The 17,856-nt window shown below is 38.6% G+C and overlaps 1 protein-coding gene across 1 annotated transcript; it reads right to left on the bottom strand.

The window, feature by feature from the left end:
* Positions 1–1,565: 1,565 nt before the first annotated feature.
* On the bottom strand, positions 1,566–5,183 carry LOC307124741 (serine/threonine-protein kinase pim-3-like; the record flags this gene model as incomplete). Its single annotated transcript, XM_079814181.1, has 7 exons — positions 1,566–1,657; positions 1,742–1,915; positions 2,032–2,404; positions 2,485–2,535; positions 2,631–2,713; positions 3,318–3,596; positions 5,147–5,183. The coding sequence occupies 7 exons, from the start codon at positions 5,181–5,183 to the stop codon at positions 1,566–1,568; spliced, it is 1,089 nt and encodes a 362-aa protein (XP_079670307.1).
* Between the last annotated feature and the right edge of the window lie 12,673 nt (positions 5,184–17,856).

Raw genomic sequence — 17,856 nt, 5'->3', positions numbered from 1 at the left:
GTTGGTCTGGATCACTCTTAGCTATACCTTATCATTATTGACAGTTCATTCCACTGGTGGCCACCACTGTGCAAAAAGCTTCTTTACATGTCAGTCCATATGAATATAATTCTGAAGTTGTAATATACTGTACACCCAGCGTTCAATTAGGCTAATTGAATTGTTTTTTTTTATGCAAGGATTAAAATTGTCATTACACTAATGGTTGTTAGCTTTTTAATTATATTATCCAAAGGTTCATCAGCTGGCAAACCATTATGGAGTCTATTTAAAGGGAATGATTGTGGAGGGGAGTTTGGTCAAACTATGGCAGCGATACAGCGAATATTTGTGCTAAATCAAAGACGGCACCGTCCGCGGAGCCATTTCTATGTGCACTATTTCATCCGTGAAAACTTTAGTCCCCTGGCTACCCTGTCCAAAGCTGCAATTCAAAATTAATTTTGACTGCCACGACAGCAAATTCAGCAGCTTTTAGATCTTGTTGGTCCGACTTTTTCAAGACAAACTCAACGGAGCAGCCCCGAAATTCAGCTGCCGCCACTCTTCTCTTTCTTTCTTTTTTCTCCGCTATAGCTGTTGATTATGTTTCGCGTGTGGCGCCTTTATTGAGTAGGTCATCCAATAACCGAAATTAGTGATTTACACCAATAATGTTATGCGGGCAATCAACTCTGCTTGTGGAGTAAATGAAGACTATGGTAAAATATATTATGATAATATAAATGGCATACTGCCCGTTAGTGGGTTGATGCATGATACCTTTGGGCATAAGAGGTTGCAGGTTCGCACAATCATTTCAAAATTATATAAATTATCCACGGTTTTGAATTTAGTTTGCAATTTGGATTATATTTATAAGATCTCACGAGTCCTGATAAATGCAATTTCAACAATTTCTGAAGTGCTTCTATTATAAAGAACACCGCTGTCTCACATAACGCAGTTAAACAGCCCCTGCATAGAGTGATTCATCTATTTTTGAGTCATTGATAAACTAATTCAGCACCTGCTGACGCCGCATTTAAGAAGGTAAACCTTAAGCAACCTCCTAAGATATAGTTCGGGGCACGCCTAGAAATGGGATACCTTTAGTTAAGTTATACCTTTAGAGTCTTCGTAGCCCGCTAAGAGACAACGTTATCGGGAAATGCAGCCCTGCGCTCTGTCCCAGTGTTTTTTCCCCTTTGGTCTATTGAGGTACAAACTACGTGTTTTGCTACTCTGGAATAGCAGATCTCTGGCCCATTGGGCTCTGGTTTCAGCTGGCGCTGCGTGTTCAGCTCCTCCAGCGTCTACACAGCTTCACAGAGCGCAGCAGACACTGATCTATATTTATGACAAATACAGTGTGTCTATATTTGTGTAGATCAGTGGGAGCAGAGGATGTAAACTGTAGTTGATGGTCCACTTCTGTAGGTGATCAGGAAGCTCTCTGCAGTTCCGGTGTCACTCCTGCTCACCCTAAACACATAATCAAAACCGTTTATCTACACTATCCTAACAATACAATCCAAGCCATGAATGCTGTGATTCAGATAAGTGTAATGTCACTGGTCACCTGTTCACTGCAACCAGGGATGGACCTCAATGTCGTCTAAAGTGGGACGGTCTGCCGCCGCGTCCCTGAGACACCAGCTGATCAACTGATGGCACTCTGTTACACACAACACAGTCTTCAGAAACACAAACCAACAAACTCATCCTGGGTTTCTACCTCTGAATGTTTGCTATCTCTTGCCTGTAGACAGCTCTCTAGGGAAGATCAGTCTGCTTCTAAAGGAGATCCTGTCTGCGGCTATGAAGGGGAAGCACAGGATGTTATAGAGCGTCACCCCCACAGACCAAACAGTAGCCGGTCCTGCATGATAGCGGCGCTGATTAAACCACTCAGGAGGGGCGTATTCGAGAGTACCTGAGAGACACAAGAAGACCAGAAACATCCACTGAATAAACTCCGGTCCAAACTAATTCTCTCACCAAAAGTTCACAAACATCCACAGAGCGTTTCCTCCTGTAACGCAAACCCACCTGCAAAAGACGTGTAGGCCGAGTCCTTCATCAGCGCTCCACAACCGAAGTCCAGCAGCTTGATGTGGTGTGAAGCTGTGGAGATGAGCAGGTTCTCTGGCTTGACGTCCCGGTGCAGGACTCCGCGGCTCTCGCAGTGCTTCAGAGCGGAGATCAGCTGCACCAGCACTTTCTTGGCCAAGCTCTCATCCAGACAGCCGTTCTCCTCGCAGAAACTCTGCAGATCTTGGCAGGGAACTGGCCGTTCCAGGATCAGGCTGTAGCGGGTGTCACGCTCAAACCACTCCACGAGCTGCAGGACGTTGGGGCAGGCGGGAGCCGAATTGACCCGGGCCATCAATGCCACCTCCAGAGGCAGCAGACCCTGACCTTCCTGCAGGGACAAATGCTCCATTATATCCAGCGCTGAGCGAAACGGAGGAAACAGAACAACAGATTCACGCTGGAACTTACATCTTTCAGCATCTTTAGGGCCCTGTCCTTAGAGACGTACTTGATGGCCACCTGTAGACGATAAGCCACAGTAAATCACACCTGAATTTACTGATATCAACATTTATAAAGGCTGTCTGAACAAAGGAGGGAAGAAAATGTCTTACTGGCAGTCCGTCAGACCTGCGTATCCCAGCATACACGGCGCCGAATCCGCCCTTTCCCAGCAAACGGCCCTTTGCATATGCTGCTGCAAAACATACGATCAAAGAAACGTCTTAAGAGAAAACATGTTGCAGTCTCTAAAGCTGTACAAAGACATAACTTTAATGCAGTCCTTACATCAAACAGCTGAGGAATATTTTTTAATGACAAATCATTTAATAATTGAGCCATAACTTTTTAATATAAGTCTATTCTGACCTTTGCGAGAACGTTTCGCAGGTGTTTTAAATGAAGTGGATGGACTTCCATCGTCTGGTTCCTCCCGGCTCCCGCTCTGCCCCTTCCTCTTCCTGTCAGCCGGACCTGTGGACACAGACACAGCCAAATCAGAAGGCAGGGGGGCAAAATATCCTGGTAGTTCCTGGCCCAGTGTCGGGGTGGGGTCTGGCAGCGGCTCCTCGTGGTCTTCCGAACTGATGATCCAAACCTCCTGACTGGAAGCAGCTCTGCTGGATCTGCAGCGGCCTGGAGCTGGAATATTTCAAACATTAGAAACTGTTTTTTAATATTATGAATAATTAATGTCAGTGGTTACAACAAATTGTTACTTTATTTTTTCAACTTTCTATGTTAATGACAAATAATTGATTAACTGAGCCATACATTTTTTAATATAAGTCTATTCTGACCTTTGCGAGAGCGTTTCGCAGGTGTTTTAAATGAAGTGGATGGACTTCCATCGTCTGGTTCCTCCCGGCTCCCGCTCTGCCCCTTCCTCTTCCTGTCAGCCGGACCTGTGGACACAGACACAGCCAAATCAGAAGGCAGGGGGGCAAAATATCCTACTAGTTCCTGGCTCAGAGTCGGGTGTAGCAGCGGATCCTCGTGGTCATCCGAACTGAGGATCCAAACCTCCTGACCAGCCGACTGACTGGAAGCAGCTCTGCTGGATCTGCAGCGGCCTGGAGCTGGAATATTTCACATCAAATAATTAGTCATATTTTAATAATAATCAATTACAAATTGTTCTTAGAGTAACTCAAGTTTATTTCATTATGCAAGGAATCAAATACATGTGATCACTTAGCCCGGGAAATTTAGGGATCACATGTGGTTACCTCGCACAAGTTTCTTCACATTAATTTAGTCAATTATTGTACAACATCACACCAAAGAGTACAGAAGCCCAAGAGGCAAAACTCAATAGCACGCTCCATAGCAACCGTTGCCCCATGACGGCCGCCATTATGGACTGAAAACTGAAGGAAAACGCCGAAAAATAATGGAAGTCAATGGCACTGAACCAACTTAACATAACAAAAACTTAACATAACTTAATTTTTTCTGGCCGTCATATCTAAATATGAAAACAATTTCAAATACATTAATGAGGATGACCGACGTTAAATGACAGAAAATGTTACGTCTATATGCTGGTTATGAATGGCCTAATTATCCTTCGGAAAATAGTATTTTGGGACAAAATATTACTATAGTACTATAAGACTACTATAGAAATACTATAGCGGCTCTAGGATATTAGAGGCATTACAGAACATAACATACTTCTGTGATGTTCTGTAATACCTCTATAATATTTTAAAGCTGCTATAGTAGTCTTATCGTACTTCTATAGTATGTCCCAAATTACTACAGTATTCCTATAAGATTACTATAATATTTTGTCCCAAAATACTATAAGATTCCTGTAGTACTTTTTCGTAAGGGTATGCCCCACCGATTCGGCTTCATTAGCCTACCACTTACGGTTTGCAAAGATACAATTATAAAATTACTGCAAACCTTTTATCTATCAATATTTATGTTCTATTATGCATTTTCCTTGTTTTATGAATAACAGAAATTCATGAAATCATATATAGGCAGACACACAGTAATAAGATATTTATTCAAATGTTGATTTTGATAATAGTGAACATCACCATATATATGATTTGGAAAAATAAATTAATTCATAAAATAATAAATGAACATTTCTAAAGAAATTTCTTTTACATAGAATATCCCAAAAATATTAACAACTTGTTTTTCAACATCTTCAGTAAAAGTGCACACAGTGAACGTTTCAATGGCAAGAACAAAAACAAAATCAATCTGTGAATGTCCTATTACAGGCGGAAAGGTACAAACAAGATGTGCAATCTAGCAAGTGCACACATGAACTATAAACAGGACTAAAATGGAAGTGGTGTCATAAGATCTCAGTAATTAATTAGACACCACCATCTATTGTGTGTGCATTTGTGTATAATTTTTGCAATTTATTGCAGAACACTGCTTGCGTTTTGAAAAAACTTATATTCATCTTCACAGTTGTGACTGGCGCGCTAACGATTTCAGCAGCTTTCAGTCAATAATGGCGGCCGCGCCTCAGCAGCGCCATCTACAGACTGTTACCCATAACACAACAGAGTTTCGCCTCTTGGGCTTCTCTACTCTTCGATCATACCATAACCCATACCAATCAACAAATACAGAAACAAAAATAAACACTCACCTCTTCTTTCACCCATGAGAGCCATCGACATCGACATCGTCCTCCAACCTGTAATAGAAACAATACAAAATACAATACAAAAAAAGAGAATATAATACAACCTTCTTCAGAAATACCCCTCCCCCAAAAAATAATCAAATCAAATAAAAAAACGAAATAAAACTCCAAACTCCGTCGAAAATTACAATAAAATAAAATTGTAATCAGAAATAATATGAACTCTTTCAAAAAATAAAAGTCGATGGAAAGAAAATATCTTCCGATCTCCTTCTAGAATAAAAGCCTCCTCAAAATTCTTTCAAACAGCCTCAAAATCTCGAGATTTGCACAGGAAACAATCTGCAACCGTGTCGGTGTCTCGCCTCCGCTCAACCAACAAACAGCGACGGATTCCACTGTTTATATTTAAAGTTCATATTCACAGGACGCGTCGCTATAGCAACTCATATGAGCACGCTCATATGCACGCACGCAAAAACACAAATAACGTCGCGTGCGTGAGTGCAGTTACGCTCTCGGTTTTGTACTTGTTTTATAATTCCTGGAATTTATCATTTTCAAAGCCTTAATTGTTCATCATAAGAAAATTGAGTACAATTAATGAATTCACAGTTGCAAATGACACCCCTTCAATTCAAAATATAGACATTTGATTTAAATGTAGCCTATTTCTTTGATTGGGACTCTATTTAATTTACCTAAAATTTAGAAATGTATGTATTTAAAATAGCGGGGCAAACTACATACTTGTTTGCCGTCCATTGAAGTCAAACTTTGAAGTTTTATTTTATTCATAAAGTTTAGGCCTATTTTATTTCGATGTATGATTTTGTTTTATTACCATACATTATTCCTAACCGTAATATTTAAGTCCGAATCGTCACATGACATCGCAGATACATTTAACTCTTAATAAACTTAAATGATATGTGTTCATAAACACTGAGAGATGGTGCTTATGATCATTATACATCATGAACGTCATCACCCGTTCCTTCATTAGTAAAATCATATAATGGGCTTTTTCGTTTTGTTTTGGGCTCGTTTATTAATTTTAATTTCTTCACCCCTCGACCAAAATGTCACTGATGTGTGAGAGCAATTCCAAAATAAATGTAAATCTAGAGTTTATAATAAGATGATGTCCGATTTATTCTCCCTTGAGCATTTTTGGACGCATTTTGGACAGAAGCAGTGACTATGGGTTAGACTGGAAGTGCCTTGCGAGGTTTTGCTCCATTAACGTTTATGAGCTATAATGATGAAGATTTTGGACACGAAGCATTCACGGATTATAATAATAATATTTACGTTAACTGTTGTGTGTATAAATATTGTAACTGTTCAATAAATGTGTTGACATTGGATGTGCTCTCGCTCACGCGACCTCATGTGTGTTTTTGCATATCAGTGACTTTAATCTGATAACCAACAAAATGAGATAAATTACTGTTAAATTAATAGGTTTTATCCAGATAAGTGCTCTCTCAAAAGACTTAAAATGACATTAATACCCTCAGTTCTTTCTGTTTAGAGAAACTTTAATCTACTTTACATTTATTTTGGAATTGCTCTCACACATCAGTGACATTTTGGTTTGATATTTGTGATTTTATCAAAGATTGATCCTAATATTAATTAATTCATAAAAATGTAATTTTTGGTTTTGATTAAGGTGAAAAATTATATTTATTTTGTCAATCTTATTTTCCTGTTAGCCAAATACCACATTAATAAATGTATTTTTTTTTTTTAAAGATTTAAACTTGAGATGTATTTTGTATCCATTGAGTTTTCTAAAAGCGTAAAAGCTACGAGAACAGTGTCTGTGTTTCAGGACTTGGAACTTAATCTTGACTGAAAGACTGAAGGACATTTGTGTATTATTCCTTTAGCGTGGTATGACAATGATGAAAATTGATGTTATTATTCACGGCAGTTCGTGACATAGTCACGAAATTTAATCTATTGATTCGTGTTCATTGACACGAATTTCCCCATTTTTTCGTGTCACTCAGCACGACTTTCAATCTAATGTATTTCAACGGGACGTATTTTTCGTGCCTGCACCATGTCTTTCTTCCGAGAGCACACTATTTTTTTTACAATTGTTATTCATTTTGTAAACTTTAAGGGCTACATTACTCAACATTTAATCAGGAGATTTTAATCCTTGTTGTATTGCTTTATATTCGGTAGGCTACTCAACACGAATTGGTTCGTGTCCTCTGGCACGAATTTTCTTCTTTTTTTCGTGTCACTCGGCACGACTTTCAATCTAATGTATTTCAAAGGGACGTATTTTCCGTGCCTGCACCACGTCTTTCTTTGCAACACGGTCTCAGCCCTATTCGTCACTTGACAACGGAGAGGGTCGTCCGATAGATTTGAGTGCAAATCCCTCATCTTTGAATTTTGAACTTTGATTATTTTTCTAGCACTAACTCTTTTTCCTCTCTTTTTTATTTAATTTTATACATTAAATTTACATAATTTCAGGACGGTATATTTTCTGTATGCTTAAAACATTCATCATTATATTTGATAATTTTCGATCACATATTGTGGTAATTTCCCCCTGACGTCCATAAGCCGACGTTGAGGGTAGGTAGCTGAAACCCTTTTCTCATTCGGTAATATCACGATTTTTCCTCTCTTTTTAATATAATTTCGGAATACATTAAAACGACATAATTGCAGGACTGCACATCTGCTGTAGGCTTAAAACATGCCTTAATTTATTGTGGGATATTTTATAATTGTCGATGGTATTTCAATTTGCAATAGTGAGCCTACTTTGTTTTTTTTTTTGCGCCAAAAAAAGAAAAGAAAAAAATAATAGCCTACTTTTATATAACTTTCATCTCAATACTGATTATGAAGTTGTAATAAATTAATTATATAGCCTACTGCAGAAATGTTTATTACTTTATATGGACATATCCTTTGGCAAAGAGATGGATGCATTCTGGGAAGTGATATGTGTTTAAATGTAATGGCTACATACTCGTTTTTCCTTCACTTGGACATTTATGCTGACCCCTTTAAAATTGAGCACGGATATAAAATATTAAGACTGTACTTTTTAATTATGATTGATATTTTGGCGCAATTTTGTGCAACACGTCACTGTGTGCGACCATCGCAGAAGCCCAGCGCGATTCCACCACGGTAAGTCGCTTACAACAGTCTAATAAGCAAGATGAATTCATGAGCATTATTTACACGTCCAAAATTAATACAATTACGAGTTTATAAAAAAAAATGTTCTAGGCCTAGATATAGGTTCTAGATATATATGTAGGCCTATATATATTAATAAAAATTAATTTAAAAAAATGTTACGTGACTTTTAACAGTAGCACAGGAAATAGGAAGAACGTGATCTGTATTTATTTATCCTAAGCATTTATAAGAAAATGGGAATCACTCACTATTAGGGTACACTTTTTAAATCTTATATCAACATAACACTACATAATTAACATTTTCTTTTGTTCTCCCTGCAGATCCTGTCAAACATGGTCTGTCAAACATATCTGAACCTGCTTTTTAAAACCCAAAGGCACTTTTAAGAGCCATCTCTTCATTATTTTCTATATCTTACATCCTCTCTGTTCTCACTATCTATATTTCTGTCCATCTCTTCAATCTTTATCTATCTCACGGTCTTTATCTATTGCTCTTTCTTTCCTCCCTGTCTGTCTTTTGTCTACTTGTCTGTCTTACCCATCTTTTGTCAGCCTGTCTGTTTGTATCTGACTGTGTCTGTCTGTCTGTATCTGACTGTCTGTCTGTATCTGACTGTCTGTCTGTCTGTCTGTCTGTCTGTCTGTCTTTTGTTATAATGCCAGGGGGGTCTACAAAAAAGATCTGCCCCTTTTGTCAGGGGATAATATTTTGCGCTCAAAAAATCTGCTCGCATTGTAAAAAGGAGCAGCCCCTGAAGCAGCGCCTCAAGAAGAAGCTTCAGAGGTTTGATGAGAAGCGAGAGGAATGGGTGGCTGGTCGTAAGAAAAACACAACACTGCATCCATCAATGATGAAGCCAATATCATGGTACGTACAATTTCATACATGACAGTAAACTGTCCAGATCATCTAGGAAGTACATTCAGTGGTACCATTTGTTATTGAGCATGCCAGTCTGAAGGTCAGAAAAGCATTATTTTTTGCCAATATAGATACATTTGATTTTTTTTTTTCCAATGATACTTTGTCCTCCCTGTGTCATCAGAATCTATTTAAAAGTATAATTTAACTATCAACTTTGAAGGCACACGTAATTGTGATTTGTAGTTTTTATTTTAGTGGTGGTAATACAACCATAAAGTTATCACATCTTCACCGTAATACATCACATACCTAAATTATCTACCAGAGCAAAATTTGAACACACAGCAAATATAATTGAAACTCAGGAATTCTTGAGTTCATAACAAATACAGGCATGCATTATGACGGAATTACAGATGCAATTTAATAATCAAACTTTCTTATCGAGTGGATGAGAAATAACACATGAACTGCATTCATATTGTACTACTCAAAGCACTTTAAAATGTGAATGCGTCAACTGTAAATATGTGCAGCATTCACCCATTTGGTCAAGTAATCACTAAGGTTCTGCCTTTATTTTTAATAAATCTTTAGATTGTCATTGTCCAGTTGCACAATGGTTACATAATCTTATCAATGTATATGCAAAACCCGAGCTACTAATGTTACGAAAATAAATATTTATATAAAGTTATATAAAGGGTACCCTCATGGTGTCAGGTTCATCTTTTTACTGTTTTTCTATATAGAGTTATTTTTTGCTTCTATTGTATGAGCCTTTCCTGTTTGCACATAAAGCTAAACTCACCATTAGGTTAAAAATCCTGAATGGCAGTAACCTGGATGCTGTCATTAATAATGTTATATATTTTTTAATTAATATTCTTAGTTATTTTTTATGTTGTTTTTCTATTACTTTAAACAGCAAACACACAATTTTGTCATTGCAGCTTGAGAAACTCCATGCCATTGGCTACAAACCTGTTCTGCTACTAGGAAAGGAGAACAAAAAAAAAGAAATCAAGTGCGAAATATTAACGCCTCGCTGCACACTATCCACCTTTGCCCAGGACTACCTACAGAAGATAGGTTCATTTTATGAATACCTTTGTGAAGGTGAGATGCATGCACTGTATCTTAAAGTCACTGTTCACAACTTGTGTTGAGAACGCAAAATATTTTATTAATGTTTAAATCTTAAAGGAATGGCTCACCTCTAAAACTTAAATTCAGTCATTCTTTTTTTCTGCTGCTGAATGCTTGTATGATCATAGTCTACTCTATGTGACGTCTCTACCAACACATGTAATGTAGACGCAAATGGGTAGAAAAACAAAAATTCACACTTGGTAATTGATTATGGGAATTGAAGTAAACTGTTTTAAAACAACTGCAACTGCAGATGTAGACATGTAGATTCTAAGTGTATTGAGCCCTGTTTGTATTAATAGCATGCAGCACACTGGTCTACAATGGGATTTGGCACCCAGAGTTAAGTGCATTCAAGCATATGTGTGGTATGTTTTTGTAGGAGCCATATTTCATTTCTGTTTTCAGCCCACATACAATAATATTTTTAATGTTTAGGCACACTGAGTGACCACAGCATTTTTTGTAGTGACATACTAATTGAATACATTACATTTGCAAAGACCCGTTTTGGTCACTGGGTCAATGAATCAAATGATGATGAATCTATATATACTCATTGAAACAATATCGAGGACAGTGCTAAAATGTAGATCATTAACGGAAATTACACAGAGAAAAAGAAAACCATCAAATTTTTGCTGGATACACCACAAACTTAGCCTGGATGCCAGCCGAATTTAGCCCCGCCCACAAAAATGTTTGCTCGGGCAATTCGGTCTGGACTCGCTCCATAGAGGAGTAATTATGCCCGAACAGAAACTGTTCGGACCAATGAAATTGTCAGGGCGGGCTTTAGACGATGATGGACAGATGATCAACAGTAACGTAATCATCCACGTCATCGAAGGCTCTTGGGTTCAATTTGCTCTCATCCTAAACGGAGAACTTGTTCGTATATGCATTCACCTTCACTATTTCTCTCAGAAACGATGATCGAACTTTCCGGGGGGTTCTCCGGACAAAAATGGCGTTTGGTTGGCAAAATATGTTATTTTGGCAAGGTTGCCTGCTAAAATTCGCATTCCTGGGTTTATATAATCAGATAATTGGGGTCGCTTCAACCCGCGGACATGGAGAAAAACACGGACTTGGTAACAGTGCAGTTGAGTTCTGTTGACATTTGACAACTAACGTTACGCGTCGCTCCGTTGCTCTGATTGGTTGTGGGTCTATCCAATTGAGGTCTTTCCTGGCTCGGTTGAAACACGCCCCATAATCAAAACTCAATGGAGCGGTACCAGACTCATATTCTGACTAGAATTGAGTATGGCCACGCCAGGCTACCACAAACTTACACTGCTACTAACTTTGAGGCATAAAGCCCAAAGTTTTTTAGCACACACAGTCTAGTCTTAACTGAATAGTTTGACCCAGACTGTAAACAAACATTATACTTGTCATTTTTTCAAATGATATTATGAGCACTCTGGGTTTTATTTTCCTGACTTAAAAATATATTGTATTGGTTATCGTCATAGAAAATCAATCAAATATATTACAGATATCTAATACATCCAGTTGACTCTCAATAGTTCTCCTGCAATCAAAAGTGCCTTCAAATCTGGTTGGGGAAAATTTGGTATATATTATTCAAACACATTTACCTAACAGTTAAAACAGGTACAGATCAAGCTTATGGTTAACCTCTATGTTTTAAATAAGCAAAACACAACACTTGTTAACTTGCACAGGATGGACCCAGGATTCCAGTGGCAATGAGGATCAGCTGATTACTCTGCAGCTCACACCCTGCGAGGCGAGCCCCACAGAGGGGCAAGTGGAGCAGGCGGAATCCACAGAGGGGCAAGTGGAGCAGCCAGAATCCACGGAGGGACAAGTGGAGCAGGCGGAATCCACAGAGGGGCAAGTGGAGCAGGCGGAATCCACAGAGGGGCAAGTGGAGCAGGCGGAATCCACGGAGGGGCAAGTGGAGCAGGCGGAATCCACGGAGGGGCAAGTGGAGCAGGCGGAATCCACAGAGGGACAAGTGGAGCAGGCGGAATCCACGGAGGGGCAAGTGGAGCAGGCGGAATCCACAGAGGGGCAAGTGGAGCAGGCGGAATCCACAGAGGGGCAAGTGGAGCAGGCGGAATCCACGGAGGGGCAAGTGGAGCAGGCGGAATCCACGGAGGGGCAAGTGGAGCAGCCAGAATCCACGGAGGGGCAAGTGGAGCAGGCGGAATCCACGGAGGGGCAAGTGGAGCAGCCAGAATCCACGGAGGGGCAAGTGGAGCAGGCGGAATCCACGGAGGGGCAAGTGGAGCAGGCGGAATCCACAGAGGGGCAAGTGGAGCAGGCGGAATCCACGGAGGGGCAAGGTAATAAGAACAAATTTAAAGAGTTACAGTTTATATTTGTAAAGGCCAAAAGTGTTTGACCCATGGGTTACCTTAACTTTACTTGACTTCCAGTGTTTTTCCCCCATAGAGCTTGATGCAGCTTAGGGCTCTTTTCAATGAAATGAACTCAAACACACCATGCTATAACTTTTTTGCTGCTAGATAAAGTAAAACTCACTAGGTGATGATACACAGGGCAACTTTTTGAGCAATTTTGCTGGGCAATCTTGCCGAGCGATTGTTCCATGGGCACTTTCACATTGAAAATGGGCAACACATTTCTATCTGGATAATTTAGATGGGTTGTGGGCCCTGTGTCTCATCTGGTTGCCCGTTGACGGCAACATTGCCCAGCAACATTGCTCAAAAAGTTGCCCTGTGTATCATCACCTACAGGGTTCTCATTTTCAATGGATAATCAACAAAGTTGATCTGATATTACATAATTAGATAGATGATAGGTCTATCTGATTCTGTACTAGGGCTGTTGGAAGAAATTTTGTGAGTCTATTATAAATCTAAAAGTAAAATAAGTACTACTAATCAAATGCTGAAATTACTAGGCCAAATTTTATTATTAAAGATATTAGGATTATTCAAATATTCCAAATAATTGGCAATGTCAGTGTCCCATGAACACTTAACTTAACCATTCTCCCACCCCTTGCGTTCCCTGAACAAGTCAGCGCAGGATCGGCGCTTGTTGAAACAAATTAGGATAATCACAAACAGGATGGACATAAATGAGAAAATGAAACACGTAGAGTTAATGGAGCAACCTTAATTCAATCGCAATAAGAATGCATGTACTTTACACCTATTAATACATGTACTGCCACACTTGAGCGATGTTGTGATCTTCAAGAATTTTAAATAATAAGTTAAAGATTTATTTGGTATATGAGTAATTTTCTTTCTCCAAACCCGCAGCTGTCTTCACAGGGTCAGCAAGGGGCACAGTCGCAAGTCGGAAAAAAAAGAAGTCAGGTATGTAAATAATGTTTGTCCGTCCTTCGGATGAGACGTTAAATTGAGGTCCTGACTCTCTGTGGTCATTAAAAATCCCAGGGTGTCCTTCGAAAAAGTAGGGTGCGGTGGGGTGTAGGGGTGTAACCCCAGCATCCTGGCCAAATTTGCCCATTGGCCCCTGTCCATCATGGCCTCCTAATCACCCCCATATACTGATTGGCTTCATCACTGTCTCCTCTTCACCAGTAAGCTGGTGTATGGTGGGCGTTCTGGCGCAATATGTCTGCCGTCACATCATCCAGGTGGATGCTGCACATTGTTGGGGGTTGAGGAGATCCCCCCCTTCAATGTAAAGCGCTTTGAGTACCCAGAAAAGCGCTATATAAATGTAATGAATTATTATTATTATTATTATTAGGGTAATTATTGGTGGTTCTGATAACTGTTACCATAGCTTGGTAACTATGAAACTCATTAGTCAAGCAGATTCTCTAATAAGTAAATTAATTACTTAAATAGAATTTAAAGGGGACCTATTATGCTAATTTCTAGTTCTATATTTTTATTCTGATACTCCACTAGAGTAGCTTTGCATGATCCTAAAAAAGTCCTTATTTATCTTAAACTGGTCCTTTATGCAGACCCTGTCTGAAACAGGTCCTTTTAGATGGAGTATTCTAAAAGCCTACAATGATTACTATTTTCCAATGAGCCTGCATGTGATGTAAAATCTGGAGCCAAATTAAACAGCGTGTTTGCACACACATTAACTGAGAAGATGGTCTTTTCTCATATTTCAGGGGTGTCTAGACACACCAGGGACACATATTTATGTTGAAAAGACATTACAAAGTGCATTTTGTCTAATTATTGTAAATGTGATTTGTTTTGTTTTGTTTTCTGAGTGGATATATGACTGGACTGTAATCTTATATCCCACAGGGGGACCAAGGCATATGCCTGAAAGGAAAAGGCCACAAAAGAGTAAGTGCATGTAAATGCAATGATTCATACTTTGCTAAACATTGCAACTTAACCCCTGTTAATTCGCTTTAGTTCAATTGCTTATTTTTTTTAACTACTACAACAGACAATTTCCGGTAGTCACAATTTTATTTATTTAAAGGGTTAGTTCACCCAAAAATGAAAATTCTGTCATTAATTACTCACCCTTATGTCGTTGGACACCCTTAAGACCTCCGTTCATATTCGGAACACAAATGAAGATATTTTTGTTGAAAGCTGATGGCTGAGAAAGGCTTCAGATAGTCCTCCATTGGCATTCAGTACATTTACACTCCCAAGACCCATAAAAGGCACTTAAAACGTCGTTACAAAGTCCATCTCACAACAGTGACTCTATAATAATTTTACGATGCGACGACAATAGTTTTTGTGCGCAAAAAAAATCAAAATAACACCTTTATCCAACTTGTTCTTGTCTTCCGTGTGTGCCTCCACGACGCATGCGCGAGAATATGACGTAGCGCCAGCGTTCGGGAATCAATGAAATGCACACTTAAGCCCCATTTTGAGAACTACGCCGAGACCTAAAGCACGATCAATGTAGAATTCAACAGCTTAGACACGTGCGTCTTCCTCTGCTTGTCAACAAATCGCTTCTGGGTCATGTGTCCGAACGCCGGATCTGCGTCATATTCTCGCACATGCGTCGTGGAGGCACACACGGAAGACAAGAACAAGTTGGATAAAGGTGTTATTTTGATTTTTTTTGCGCACAAAAACTATTGTCGTCGCATCGTAAAATTATTGTAGAGCCACTGTTGTGAGATGGACTTTGTAACGACGTTTTAAGTGCCTTTTATGCGTCTTGGGAGTGTAAATGTACTGAATGCCAATGGAGGCCAATCAGAAGCCTTTCTCAGCCATCAGCTTTCAACAAAAATATCTTCATTTGTGTTCCGAATATGAACGGAGGTCTTACGGGTGTCGAACGACATGAGGGTGAGTAATTAATGACAGAATTTTCATTTTTGGGTGAACTAACCTTTTAATGAATTATTTAGCAAACGCTTTTATCCAAAGTGACTTACAAATAAATACAATATTTACAATACATGCAGTCAAATCAACAACAGGGCAACAATACTGTATGTAAATGTCGTGACCAGTCCATCTAGTCCAGCGTAGCACACGTAACCATGATTATTCATAATAGATAGCCTATAGAATAGGAATTAGTGTTATTGAGATTATTACAATTGACAAGCTATAAAATCCAACAGGCTTAATTTGTCAAATTTGACCAAAATGCATTGCCAAGTAGTAGAAGTAGCAGCAGTGTTCTTAGTTGTGAGCTGTGGCTTAGCAGTAGTATGGTTATTCAAGCAAGCATACCACATTGGAACCGAGAGTAATTTGGTTCCATGATACATGTTTTGATTAGTGATAAACATCACTGGTCATCCTTGCAAGTCTGGTCACTACTTAAGTATTCATAGTTGTGTTTATTTTGTTTCTAATCTAACTATCTAAAAAATATTTGAAATGTGTTTTTGATGTTCACAGATTGCTCCTACCACACTCGCCTAGAGGCTTTCCCTATCAGGAGGGTATTAAGAGAAAGAGTGAGAAAGGTTAGACAGTCATAAAGAAACTGCAGAGTGTAGGCAGTATGCAGAGTGTAATATAAGATTTAGAAACTTCCGTGTGTTTTGGCAAATACATATATTATACATGCCATAATTGTTAGGTAGATACTTTTTATGTATTTAGTCTTTTTGAATTACAGTTTATGAAGGAGTGTCTTCTGAAAATCAGTGAAACTCAATGCCTATAATCAGACATAATAGCCTTATGCTAAGAATGGATTTTATTTTTTGTCTTTTCTTACATTAGGGCAAAGCAGAAATGCTGGTTGACTGGGAGCCCTGTCCAGTATGGTATGTATTATTCTGTTCTTCTGCTTTATGAATTAATGCATTCATTATTTATTTAATTAAACTTTTTTTTTTTTGCTAACATTTTTTTATTAATCTGTTCTGTTTCAGCTTAAACAAGCCTTTTAAACAAGTGTAAAGCACACATCATTACCGAACATGTCTTTTATAAGTATAAGTTTCATTTTCTATCTATGAAGGACCACCACCATTAATGCATGCATGAAGGTGGTGGTCCTTCATAGACGGAAAATGAAACTTATACTTATAAAAGACATGTTCGGTAATATTTTAAGTTTATTGGAAACCCCAACCAGTAACATAAAAAAAATCCCTTCTGTTTTTAGTGGTGAGCAGTGGGCCCATTCCTGGCAGCCAAAGGATTCACTCCAAAATAATGAAAATAAATAAAATGTATGTTTTGAACCCCATTTTGGTTTCAGCCTATTTATTAAATTGTTTCTGTGCTGCATTTGAAGTCATATCTCATCTTTCTGTAGTAATGAAAAGGGGAACATCTCCAAGAATATGACCTGGAGTTTAATCTCGAAAGGGAATGTACTAGAAATGTACTTAATCCAACTGAATTTTCTTTTTCAGATGTTATTCAAAAGCATGTTTCATATTTCATGATCATAAATTGCTCTGTTATTTTTTTTACAGTTGACGTGTAATTTGATTTCATGTTCTGTTTTCTGTGCTTTTCAAGTTCACTTAACCTCACAGTCCACTGTTAAGAAATACAACCTTATGGCTTGTTTGACATGAAGCTAAAATATGAAGTTCAAAAAAATAAGACTGTCCTTCTTTATACTCTCACATTATATCATATCTTTTACATTGTCTCTCTCACTCTCTTCTACTCCAAACTCATCAGCTGACTGGGTGTTTTATGTCTTAAACCAAATGTATTTTCATCTCAACCCTCTTGAGCCAATCGTGTCATACAGTAGGTCCCTCCACTGTGGTCATCAGGAGAAGAGCTCCACATTCATCTAGATCTCAGCATTGCTACTCACCCCTTCACCACCACCAGTGTCTCCATGTAGGGGATATCCCTTTTCATATCATGCATTTCTCTTAAAAGAATGAAGTCTTGATGTGGTCCAATTGCCTATGAAACTATATAGTTTCAATTTGTTATGCACCTTGTCAATAAATTTGTTTGATCATTCTTTAAGCCTCTAGTGAGTAATTAAGCAATAAATAAGCATTTGGAATATTTTCACTTATATTTTTGTGAAAGAACACAAATACACTACAATAACACTTGCAAAAGATGATAATTTTT

This window comes from Gobio gobio, assembly GCF_949357685.1.
Source record: "Gobio gobio genome assembly, chromosome: 4".
In the NCBI taxonomy this organism is placed as follows: domain Eukaryota; kingdom Metazoa; phylum Chordata; class Actinopteri; order Cypriniformes; family Gobionidae; genus Gobio; species Gobio gobio.
This window is presented reverse-complemented; position numbering and strand designations above follow the sequence as displayed.